The sequence below is a fragment of the Neopelma chrysocephalum genome, unplaced genomic scaffold (genome assembly GCF_003984885.1).
Source record: "Neopelma chrysocephalum unplaced genomic scaffold, ASM398488v2 Primary Assembly neopelma1_136, whole genome shotgun sequence".
Lineage (NCBI taxonomy): Eukaryota > Metazoa > Chordata > Aves > Passeriformes > Pipridae > Neopelma > Neopelma chrysocephalum.
This window is the reverse complement of record NW_020897798.1, coordinates 264,311-276,952: the sequence shown is the minus strand read 5'-3', so window position 1 is coordinate 276,952 and position 12,642 is coordinate 264,311. Positions and strand designations below refer to the sequence as shown.

At 49.5% G+C, this 12,642-nt stretch overlaps 1 protein-coding gene across 2 annotated transcripts in view; it reads right to left on the bottom strand.

Annotated features, from left to right (window-relative positions):
- SCN8A (sodium voltage-gated channel alpha subunit 8) overlaps positions 1-12,642 on the bottom strand; it is a 51,805-nt gene that overhangs the window by 10,795 nt on the left and 28,368 nt on the right. For both annotated transcript variants that reach the window (XM_027699050.1, XM_027699049.1), the window contains exons 13-20: positions 10,847-10,982; positions 8,588-8,826; positions 8,244-8,417; positions 7,194-7,550; positions 5,667-6,137; positions 5,113-5,230; positions 4,093-4,247; positions 3,343-3,516 (exon numbers count right to left, since the gene is read on the bottom strand). In XM_027699050.1, coding sequence (XP_027554851.1) covers positions 3,343-3,516; positions 4,093-4,247; positions 5,113-5,230; positions 5,667-6,137; positions 7,194-7,550; positions 8,244-8,417; positions 8,588-8,826; positions 10,847-10,982 — 1,824 coding nt within the window. The remainder of the gene's footprint in view (positions 1-3,342; positions 3,517-4,092; positions 4,248-5,112; positions 5,231-5,666; positions 6,138-7,193; positions 7,551-8,243; positions 8,418-8,587; positions 8,827-10,846; positions 10,983-12,642) is intronic.

Genomic DNA, 12,642 nt, shown 5'->3' with positions numbered 1-12,642 from the left:
ATACACTCACTGCACACCCAGCTCTCACCGCTGAGGCCTCTCCCACCTCAGCCAGGACTGAACAAACAACTCCAGGGAACCTGAGCACCGACCCCGCCGGGGCCGCTCCGGCTCCCGCTCCGGCTGCTCCTGCCTGAAATCCCAGGGATTGGGGGTGTTCTTCCTGCCTGTCGCACACTCCAGTTGTGCTTTCTGCCTGTCCCAAGCCCCAGTGACCCTTGGGAGTGTCCCAGTGACCCTTGGGACTGTCCCAGTGACCCTTGGGACTGTCCCCAAGGCAGGACGAGGGCGGATGTGCCTGTTTTCCACACGGGCGGCTGCTCGGACTCACACACCAAACCCAAAACTCACACACCAAACTCAAACACCAAACACAGCTTTCAGATCCACTTCCCAAAGCTTTTCCAACGGCAAAGACAACCTTGTTCATCAGCCTGGAGTCACATTTAGGCTCTGCAGGTGGGAACTATCAAAATATCCTTAAACCCACCAAGTCCCAGACGTGACTCTGCCATGTGTGAACAGCTACAGACACCATCCACTATTCCCATTTTTGCTGCTACCACACAGAGACAGATAAGAAACAGATATGCCAACCTTTTTTAAGGAATAAAAAGACATCAATACAGAGCAACAAATAATGGAAAAACACGAGAACTCCTCCTGGAACAGGTAGGGGTTGAGCTGTGTTTTCAGAATAGGACACTTCCCATGTACCATTCTTTTTTAAAAGGGATTTTAGGATAAAAATGTGAAATTAATCATAAGGATGATTCTTATTCCACAGATATTCCAGGGAAATTTCAGAACCAGATTTCTAATGCATAAACACATGGGAAAATTGAGATTTCATCTTATTTGTGCTTTCTCCACCTTCATATGAAAAGTGTCCCTGCTCTGGAAGGGACTTGGAATTAGGTGATGTTTAAGGTCCCTTCCAACCCAAACCATTCCAGGATTCCGTGATATGTGCCCCAAAAAATCAGTGGCTACAATGTGTGGCCACGCAGCTCTCTGGTCTTTCCATCTGATCTTAAATTCCACTGATTAAACCCAGGCCCAGGAGCATCCCAAAGGTTCCAGCAGAGATCCCAGGAGTGTCCCAAAAATTCTAACAAAGCCTTTTGAAGGACACTCAGCCCTCTCAGAACGAGACTGAGCCCTTGGTACGTTAAAATCCTGGACCCAAACATGAAAATCCAGTGGATTTGGAGGTGTGGTCTATTTACCCTGTAAATATAACACTGGAATGCCCCATCCTGGAAGTGTTAAAGGCTGGATGGAGCTCTGAGCAACCTGGTCTAGTGGAAGGTGTCCCTGCCCATGGCAGGGGGTGGAATGGGATGAGCTTTAAGGTCCCTTCCAACCCAAACCATTCCATGATTCCATGATTCCATGAACACAGGGCACAGACTTCACTGAACCCCCATTTTTAAAGCTTCTTCCCCTCGGGATAACACCTCACTCCCGAGCAGGACACTAAGACCATGAGAGAAAAAGGCTGTTTGAGCTTTCAGGGGTCTCCCAGGGTTATTCCCCGGGCACATTCCGAGGGAGGACACAGCAGGCACCAGGTCGGACAAAGGGAATCCCAGAGTGACTGAAAAGCAGAATCCTTCATTATTACCCAGAAAAAGTCTTCACAAACACACCCAGGAAGCTTTGGGGCTGAGGAGGAGGAGGAGGAGGGGATTGGACAATGCTACCAAACCTGCAAAATAACAGCCAAGAGCTTCGTTAGGGTGCAAAGGCTCATTCCCTGCTGTCCTGACTCACTCCAACCCCATCCACGCCACATCCCAAAATTTGGGGGGAAAAAACTGTGATTTAACAGCCACAGGACACGAGGCATCGCCCAGATTTCATCAAGGGACATTTTGGCATCTCAAAGTCCCACTTCAGACTCTTTGTAGAGACAAATGTGCAGCTCTCCTGCCTGAGACACCACAGGGCAAAAGGAATTCCTCCTAAAGCCCTGGGAATTCTGGATCCTTCTTCCCTCCCTGTGCACATGTTACCTGCCTGGGAAGTTCCTGATCTTTTCCTCCACCAGATGCTTGGGAAGGAAATTAAATTTGGACCACATCTGCCCATTAAACTGCACTTCATTCCCAACAGCTGGAATTAAACCTGTACCTCATCTCCAGGCAGTGAGAGAGATCCAGGGTTATTGTCAGAAAATAAGACTTACAGATGTGCCCAAGGAAAGGTGTTAAAGGGGATCAGAGAGGACTTTTTAGAAAAAAAAGCAATTTAAAATTTCAGTTTTTCCACAGGAAACATGGAGTTTGAGTCACTTCTGCCCCTGAATTCCAAGCATAGTTCCTCCACCTACTCAGGAATATTTCCAGAGCGATAATGGTGCTGAGCAGCAACTGAATCATACACAGAATGTTCCAAGGGAGAAGCTTGGAAAAACTGTGAATTCTTTTTTAAATCACTGGCTCCTGGGGGTTTTCACTGTGGCCACTGATTCCCAGCCGGATGTGCTGAAATGCTTTAAAAGAATCCAAGCACTTGGGATTCTAAAGTTCCTGGTTTTGCAATTCTTTGGATCTCCAGTCCTACTGAATTTCATAATTTCCTGCCACTCTGGACAGCACAAATTCCATTTATTTTGAATTCCCTTGCTGTGCTTCAGAGCCAAACCTATTGCTAAAACTTCTCTCTGTTGTCTTTCTTCTTCTAATTCTCAAAGTTCTGCTCCCTGTTTAAATTCTCCTCTTTATCCTCCCTCCCAAGGTGTCCTGCAGGGGATTCCAGGGCTGATCTATCCCAACCAACCGTGTCCCTCACTCCTGCTCTGACCTGGTTTCATGTGGTCCTGCTTTCTCTTCCCTGGGCTAAATTAGATATTTTGAACTGAAGAAAGATGATGTTGAACTTCATTTTGCATGGAAAAAGCTTTCAAAGTATTGAGATCCTCCCCAAAAACACGCTCCCAGTTTGGAACAGACCTCGGGGACTGGAGAGATTTTGCCTCATCACCCCCTTGTTGTTAATAACACAAGAAAATGATTACAGGGAATGCCATTCCTTGGAATATCACATCTGGCAACACCTTCCAGCAGCTCCACACGTGGGCAGGTCTCCTAGAAATCCTGTTTCCAGCTGAGCAGAAGAGCCCAAGGGCTGGAAAACCTCGGCCTCTGCAGGGCAGAAATCCCACAGTGGCACTGGAAACCCCCAAAGGGCTCGAGGGTTTGACCCCTTGGTTTGCAAACTCACAGATTATCTGGCACCTCATTAAATCTGGGATTCAGTTAGGATGGATCTCGGGAGGAAACATTTCCCCACCACGTTTTTTTTCCAAGCAGGAATAAGGAGGAGAGGGATACATACAGCCACAATGAGGAAATCCAGCCAGCACCAGGCGTTGGTGAAGAACTTCACAAATCCATAGGCACACCACTTGAGCAGCATCTCCAGGATGAAGATGTAGGTGAAGACCTTGTCTGCATATTCCAGGATGGTCCTGATGGTTTTCCTCTGCTCTATGTAAATATCCTCAAAAGCCTGGGGAACAACCAGGAGCTCGTGTCATTCCACGGGATTTATTCCACAGTCCCATGCTGTTATCCAGAAGCTTATTCAAATGATACTGAGTTAAATATATATTATATATATATAAAATATATAAGTCGTACATAGTAAAATGAATTATGTTTCTTACACGGTGAATTTTATCTGCTCGAGTAGTTGAAATGCTGCAAACATTAAACCAAAAACAAAAAAAAAAACAGAACCCCCAAAAAAAGGAAATTCCTGGTCACAGGTTGCACTGGAGAGTTTTCCCACCTCAGTGATTTCAGGATTTTTGTGATTCTGTGAAATTAGACTTAGACACAGGTTGACCTCGCCCCAGATCCTCACATTTCTGGTCAAACTATGAGCAGAACCCAGATTTGCAGGCTTTGAGGCTTTGTTCTTAGTTTAAACTAAACTGAAATCCTCAATAAAGGCTTTTGTACAGCACCCTGAAGGAGCTGTGCTGTTCTCCAGGGAAGAATCCCCCCAATTTTGCTTTTTCCTATGCACAGTTGGACACCCCGAGCTCAACACACCCCCCTGGGCTCCACCCCCTGCACTCACCAGAGCCCCACTGCTCAGGAGGATCATGAAGATGATGAAAGTCTCAAACCAATTGTGCTCCACGATCAGGAAACAGGTTTTCCTCAAGGTCCACCACGACTTGCCCAGCCCTTCCTCGATGTTGACCTGGCAGCACTTGCAGCGCTGCATGCACCCTGAGGGGGGGACAGGGCAAACCAGGATCAGGGAATGCAGCATTCCAGGCAGGAACAGAACATTCAGGCCCTCTAGGAGCAGGTTTGGATGCCACCAACACCAAACACGGCGGGTTTCAGTTTGAACTCCTGCGTTCTTGAGGATTTGGGGGATCGTTCTTGAGGATTTTGGGGATAATTCTTGAGGATTTTGGGGATTGTTCCTCCACCTCCTGTGCCCGGGCACCCCAATTAACACCAATTTGGGAACAGATCAGCTCGTTCTGCTCGGTGAGGTCCAGGTACTTGAGGGGACGAATGGAAAACTCGCTGATAAAATAACCTTGAACCATTTAAAGCATCTTTGCCATGGGAATACCTGTAACGGAGCCAGAGACAGGAGGGGAAAAGTACTCTGCTTCTGAGCACTCAAGGCACCAGCTGCACAAAAACCAGCTTGTTCTACTGCAGGTCATCTGTGACTCTTTAGAAATTCCTCCCTGGGAGGGGGGGAGGCCCTGGTACAGGTTGCCCAGAGAAGTTGTGGCTGCCCCATCCCTGGAAGTGCCCAAGGACAGAGCTTGGAGCAACCTGGGATAGTGGAAGGGGTCCCTGCCCATGGCAGGGGGTGGAGTGGGATGATCTTTAAGGTCCCTTCCAACCCAAACCAGTCTGTGGTTCTATGATCTGCATCCTGGCAATGGCAACTGCATCTCCAAGGCCTTCACTCTGCAAATTCCTCTAAATTAGTTCACCAGCATCCAAGGAGGGTCTCAAAATAAGCTGAGAGCCAGCCCTGACCCAGGCTGGTCTAACCCTAAGGTGAGTTTATAGCAGATCAGTCCCCAGAACAGCTCAGAGACCTTTTCCCTCACCCAGAGCTCACCTTCTGTGAAACAGGCATCTGGGTCCAGGTACTCCTCCGGTGCCTCCACGGGGACTTCTTCCACCTCAGGCTTTATATCAATGGTGCTGCCCTCAGAGGAGCTGGTGTCGTCGAGTTTCTGAACACAAAACAAACCCCAATCCAATCAACAATCAGTCCCCAGCAGATAATGGATCTTCAGCCACAGTTTGTTCCCCACATTTACTGCAGTGAAAGTTGTTTCCTCGAGATCCTGACCCACCTTCTGCCTCATGTCAACAGGACTAAGCACTGATATGATGAAAGGTGTCCCTGTCCATGGCAGGGGGGTTGGACTAGATGATCTTTAAGCTCCTGCCCCACCCAGGCCATTCTGTGATTCTATTCTACACATTTTATAAGCATCTGTGGCTTTCCACAGAGCCGCTCGCATGAGGAACTTCTGCCTTGAGTACAAAGACAGCACCACGACACAAAGCAGAGATTTTGTGCTGGAACCACCCAGTTCTCCCTCCCAGTGGGCCAAACGACTCCAATGAGTGAACCTCCAGCCCTTCCACCCCAGCACCTCCCACCTCTTTGCTGCCGTCGGGGTCCGTGTCGCTGCTGAAATCCTCCGTGTTGAGGTTCTCGAAGTCCGACTCGCCCACGGCGATGGGGACGCGCACGGTGAGGTTGGGGTTGTTGATGAAGGACATGTGGTCCTCGTCGATGATGTACTTCTCCACGCTGCTGCCGATGCCGCTCGTGGTGCCGTTGCCGTTCTTCTGGAAGTCGATGTCCCGGTTGATGTCGGCGCCGGTGTGGTTGGCGATGCAGTTCACCTTCTTGTCGTACAGCTCGTCCAGGGGCTTCACCTCGTCGCCCTCCCTCTGCTTGAAGTGGGTGTGCATGAACTCCCGCACCTTCGCCTTGGTCCAGGCGATGCCCTTCTTGATGCGGATCACCGAGATCTGCAGGTTGTTCATCTCCCCGTCGTCGTCCGTGGCCGCCAAGTTGTCGGCGCTGAAGGAGCTCAGCAGCAAGGCCAAGAACAGGTTCAGCACCTGGAAGGGAAGAGGTGATGCTGGGCTGACCCATGGGGGTGTGTTCCCAAAGGACCCAAGTCCTGCTTTGCCTCCAAACACCACCGAGGATGGGCTCTGGTGTCCCACAGACCTGCTGAGGTGCCCAGGGCTCAAGGAACGAGACCCTGATCCTGCAAGATGACCCCAGTGTAGCACAGGGCTCTGAGGGGTCCTGGGGGTCTGCTGCAGGTACAGGATCCCTGACATCAAACCCCTTGCAGGCTCCAGGCTACAGGTGTCAGAGAGGGACTGAAGCAGCAGCCACCACCCAAGGGATTTAAATTCAGCCTTACAGGTTTAGACCCATCCCTGGCTCAAAAAAAAAAAAATGGGCCAAATCTTGGCATTCTGAGTGATCCCTCCCAGCTCTATTTCCTTGCCCACATCCAGTGACAATCCCCAACACTTGTTTTGCCAAAAACCCCTTGGCAAGACGGGTCCTCCCAGAGAGAGCTCCCACCACCACTCGGAAGGCTTTGGGACCGGTTCATGTGACTTCATCCTTGCTCACATTTTCCTCCACGGGCTTTTCCTCACAAAATTTAAGGCCAGAAGGAACCGTCATGATCTAGTCCAGCCTCCCACACAACGGGCCGTGCAGCTTCCCAGCCCATTCCTGCACACGACGGCACCTCGTGACTGAGCCAGTGGGCAGGTTTTAGGAGACACTTCCAGCCTCATTTTAACACTTCAGGGCACCAAATTATTCAATTTCCCGGCTATTAAAACACCAGGTTCTGCTTCTTTTAAGCTTCTTTTACTCCTCGGGCCAGGTGTGGGTCTGTCCCCTTGGGCTGAGGGTTTGTTCCTCAAAATGCTCGGATGTTTGATTTGTGGGCGACTGTTTAAGGCCCTCACCAAGCAAAGAATATTGTACTACCAAAGCCCACGGGACTGTTCATAGTTAAAGGCCATGAAGGACCCCAACAGAGCAGGAACAGACTCACAAATCACCACTCCCTCATCCTGTGGTCTCCCCGAGCTCTACCCCACCCAGAGGCAACCAAGAAAGCCCATCAGTAACCATTTACTGACCACTAAATTTCCGATGACCATGACCATCATGAAGACAATCAAGCACATGGCCTGGCCTGCCACTTCCATACAATCCCACATGGTCTCAATCCATTCCCCACACAACACACGGAAGACAATAAGGAAGGAGTGGAAGAAATCGTGCATGTGCCAGCGGGGTAGCTCACACTCCTGACTGATCTTGCAGACACACTCCTTGTAGCTTTTGCCGAAGAGCTGCATCCCCACCACGGCGAAGATGAACACGATGATGGCCAGCACCAAGGTCAAGTTCCCCAAGGCACCCACTGAGTTACCGATGATTTTTATCAGCATGTTCAGAGTGGGCCAGGACTTGGCCAGTTTGAAGACCCTCAGCTATGAAAAAAACAAACAAACAAACAAAAAACAAAAAAAAAAGACACTGAGTTTCATCTTAAAAAAATGAGGAAAATCAGGCAGAACTGCCTGAACAACAACCAGTTTGTATCTTATGCTGTCGAGGTCGGTGGGAGCAGGGAATGTTTAACCCCACTTGGAATTTGGGTTTGTGTATTCTGCACTTGGTCATCCCATGCACACGGATCTCCCTTCCCCAAGGAAAAGTCACCCTTCCCTGCCCAAATGCAACGAGCTGTTAGTCAGAGCTTGTAAAGTAAGAAGGGACCACAAAAATGGCACCGTTTCAATGCTGTCCTCCCCAAACCCAGAAAAAAGTGGGTTTTCCCTTTTCTCATGCAAACAGGAAACATTTCTCATGTAAAGGGAAGGGCTGGAGCTGTGTCAGGGCAGGGTCAGGTTGGATCTCAGGGAAAGGTTCCTCCCCCAGAGGCTGGTTGGGCACTGACCAGGCTCCCCAGGGCTCCCCAAGGCTGCCAGAGCTCCAGGAGGGTTTGGATAATGCTCTGAGGGACAAGGTGGGATTGTTGGGGTGTCTGTGCAGGGCCAGGAATTGGACTGGATGATCCTTGTGGGTCCCTTCAAACTCAGGCTATTCCATGACTCTGGGACTCTAAGCTTTCTAGAAGTTCCATGACAGTAACACTGGAAAAGAGCTGGAACTTGGAATACCAATCGGAAAGATCGCAGCACGGAAAGTCCTTCCACATCCGCCAGGCTCAGCTCCATCAAACTGAGGGAGACAATAAACCCATCAAAGATGTTCCAGCCTTCCTGGAAATAATAGTAGGGATCCATGGCAATGAGCTTCAGGAACATTTCTGCCGTGAAAATCCCCGTGAAAACCTGGAGTGGGGAGGAGACACAGACAAAGAACAGGCAAAGAGTGGCTTTTGTTGGTGTTTTGATCTAAATCTTGACGGTGCAATTTCTTCTAATTTTAAGTCTGTATCAACAAGCTCTGCATGGCACAGCAGGAGCAGATCCAGGGGGAGCATTTCCCACCACTCCCTTACCAGATTTCCCACAGAGAGCACGTGCTCAAACTGGGGGGTCATGGGGTGGTGCTCCATGGCCATGAACAACGTGTTCAGCACGATGCAGATGGTGATGGCCAAGTCAACAAAAGGGTCCATGACAATCAGGTTCACGATCTCCTTCAGCTTCATCCAGTACGGGTGGCACTCCCAGATCAGGAACGTGTTGGCAAATTTGTACCAGCAAGGGGGGCACTTCCTCTGGGACTCCTCCAGCTCTACAGGGAAAAAACAAAACAGGGGTCAGGCTTCACCTCTGAGGCTGAAGACAAAGAGTTACAAAGCCATGAACCGCAGGACCACGGCCACGACAGAAGAGTTGGGTCAAGTTTTGGGACAGGTTGGACATCGGGAGGAATTTCTGCATGGAAAGGGTGGTCAGGCCTTGGAAGGGGCTGCCCAGGGAGGTGGTGGAGTCCCCACCCCTGGAGGTGTCCAAGGAAGGACTGGAGGTGGCACTCAGTGCTCTGGGCTGGGGGACAAGGTGGGGATGGGCCACAGGTTGGACTTGATGGTTTTGGAGGGGTTTTCCAACCTCAAGGATTCTGGGATTCCATAATTTTATGATCACACTGAGTTTCACTGACTCCTCCTCTGCCCTTACACAAGAGCTGCACGACCCCTGCCCCAGGTCACCAAACCTGCAGCTCTAACCCTGTGCTCCCCCTGAGCTTTATGATTCAATGCAAATTACTCCAAATGAAGGGCTATATTTAACTCAGAACCGATCAAGGTAAAACAGTTTAAACCAAAGTTACAGATTCTAAGCTGCCTTTGGTGCCAGTTTTTAAATAACTGAGATGAATTCTGTGCTGAACACGGCCCCGGTCTAAAAGAGGAAAGAGATGACATAATGCTGCGAAGGATTTTCAGCAGGAATAACCTGATTAAGACAAACCACATCCATTTACAGAAATCAAACACGATGCCGTGTCCATTTTTTATTTCTTTTTTTTTTTTTACACTGCCTTATTTCAAGTGCTTGGGAGGGGGGGAAGGAGGGAGGGAATCCAACTGAGGAGTTCCGCCCTCTGTTTGTTGACTTGCTGTGGTTCCAGTCGGGCTGTGCAGCTGTGAATGCTCAACTTTTATTTCTCATGGGTAGAGGGAAAGGACCACCGTGCTCTCCTTCCCATTGGTTCCCTGGTTGCTTAGTATTTAGTTGCCTTGGAATTTGGGAAGTTTCAAAGGAGGCCCGTGGCTCTGGAGCCCGTGGGTGGCTGCGCAGGAGGGAAGCGGCAGCAGAACCCTGCTCTGCTTCTAAGTATATTTAGTTTTCATACAAATTTATTGCAGGAGACAGCAGGAATTTGAGATCATCAACCTCATGTGGCTGCTGCTCAGAAATTCTTGCTGGCTCCTGTGTGACATATTTGGAAGTGGCATCTCCATGTGCTGCCCATCCCAGAATTCCCACCAGCCAGCAGCTCCTTCTTCCCTTTTGACAGCTGTCACACTGCAGCTCTCAGGGTGGCTCCAGCCCTTTTCTCCCATGGACTGTAGCAAAGGAGGGTCTCTCCAGCCCCTGGGAGATGGTAGAGGACAGATCACCTGGAGCAGGTGTTGTCTCACCCCTCTGACCTGTGCATTCTCATTAGTGTGAAGTTACAGCTCTTTGCTGCCTTTACTTCCACCTCTCTGTAATTCAGATGCAAAACTAAGTAAAATAAAGCCTAACAAACACTTCTGCCTCAATAATGGCTGAAAAGGAGCAGGTTTAGGCAAAACCCAGTGCGTGAACACGAAGTGCCTGAAGGCAGGGGGAGCTGAATTCCGTAAATCCACAGGGAATGTGCATCCTCTGCCAGGTGCCCCCAGCTCCCAGATCTATTTGGGGCCTGTGCTCCCCACCCTACACCCCTCAGCAGCTCCCTTACAGGCCACAGAGTCCCAGAGAGGTTTGGGTTGGAAGGGACCTTAAAGTTCATCCCATCCAACCCCTGCCATGGGCAGGGACACCTCCCACTAGCCCAGGTTGCTCCACCCTGGAATGGGACACTTCCAGGGATGGGGCAGCCACAGCTTCTCTGGGCAACCTGTGCCTGGGCTTTCCCCACCATCACAGGGAGGAATTTCTTCCCAATATCCCACCTAACCCTGCCCTCTGGCAGTGGGAAGCCATTCTCTGTGTCCTGTCCCTCCATCCCTTGTCTCCAGTCCCTCTCCAGCTCTCTTGGAGCCCCTTTAGGCCCTGGAAGGGGCTCTAAGGTCACCCTGGAGCCCCCAAACCACACCTACCCTCAACCAGGGTGTTGGTCAACCCGGTCATGACACTGTTGGTCCGATCCTTCCTTCCATAGGATGCATTCACCTGATCCATGGAGACCAAGAGAGACCCACCAGGTTTCTTTCTAATTTCAATTTCAGTTGTACCCTGCAAAACACAGAGGATGATTAATACAAACTCTTGAATCTCCCCAGAACTTTTACACACCCTCAGCCCACAAACGGGGCACTTATTCTACATTTTCATATTTTATATTGTCTATATCCTGTATTTCTCTATTTCCTGTTGTCCTTCCCACTTTCCTACAATATCTAAGTGGTCAAACCAAAACTCAGGCCCTCGTTTCTGCTGGACCAGTGCTTTGCAGCCTTAGACAAACTAAGGGTTGCATTTCAAAGGACATTTCCAAATGTTCTTTAAAGAACTGCTGCAGCACAACATAATTTACCCTCTGTGCTCCAACCAACCACATGGGCAGAGACTCTTTCACCAACCCCGTTGGTCAGAGGTGAACTCCACCCCAATCTCATCTGAGCCACCCAAATTAATAAGGTTTATAATTTAACAGTATCAATACTTATTTCAAAATCTGCATCTGAAAATCAGGCTGCAAGAAGCTCAGAGAGCTCGTGGGGATTCCTCCCACTCCAGCCCACGATGCAGCTGATTTTTCCAACACACCAGGGATGTGAAATCCCCTCTCCTTCCACCCTGGGAAGGATCACCCTGCTCCCCTCCAGTCAGAGTTGGCACCTCAGTTTCCCTTTCCAGGATTGCCCAGAAAATCCTGGGCACTGACAGAGAACTGGGATTTTATTCTCCCTGTGCAGAGTCAGTAAAATAAAGGCTAATTAATAGTTTCTCTCCACACATGCACCATGCAGGTTTTACTGCTCCCACCACATCCAGGCTGTGCTAGAAAAGAGGATTAAATACTGAAGCAAAACCCTGTATTAACGTGCTGACAAGGGTAGAACAAAACCAGGTAGCAGCTGATGCTTAACAGAACTAATAAGGTCAAACAGGTTGCAAAAACTCAAACAATTTAAAAAATAGCTTGGAATTTATAGGCACAGTAACCAGATTTTCCAGAAACAATTGACTCAGGTCTCTCTCCAATGATGTTGTTTAATCAAATCCAGACTCATCTGCGCCCTACTAAGTGATATTCTATTTCTGGAGCATTGTTTCTCTCCTGCATTCTGAAATGTTGATCCACTAAAAGGTTTCTCAACAACCAATTCATTCAGCTAATTGCAAAAAGCCACAAAGTCAAGGAGAATCCAACAATTAAAAAAAGAGTAGCTTGAAGAATCCCTATTTCACCAGCAGTTCCCCTTGCAAACCTCAGCAAGAGTGAAAAGATTGTTTGGATTTCCCTTTTATCCCCCAATATTTTCTCTCTCTGTGGAGAACATTCACAACAAGCTCTGTGAGCTGGGCTGGTTTTTCCCACTCCCGTGCCTGGAACAGCTCCGTAGGAACCGCCCCGACAATACACCAAAGGTTCCTGCTATTATTAGTCCTTTAATTAAGGACTCAATTCCAAGCCTTCTTCCTCCAAGGAAGCTGGAGGGGGCGGGTTGTTGATGGGAAGGAGGGAAAGGGGCAGTGGAAGCTCGGGGGGTTGGTGAGGATGGACAGGATCGCCTGTGGTTGGACAGACTGACCCATCCCACTGGGACTGGGCTCCAGTCCAGGAGGGGGAGGAGGAGGAGGAGAAGGAAGAGGGAAAAGAGGGTGAAGAGGAGGAGGAGGGGGAGGAGGGGGAGGAAGAAGGGAAAGAGGAAGGAGAAGAGGAATGGAA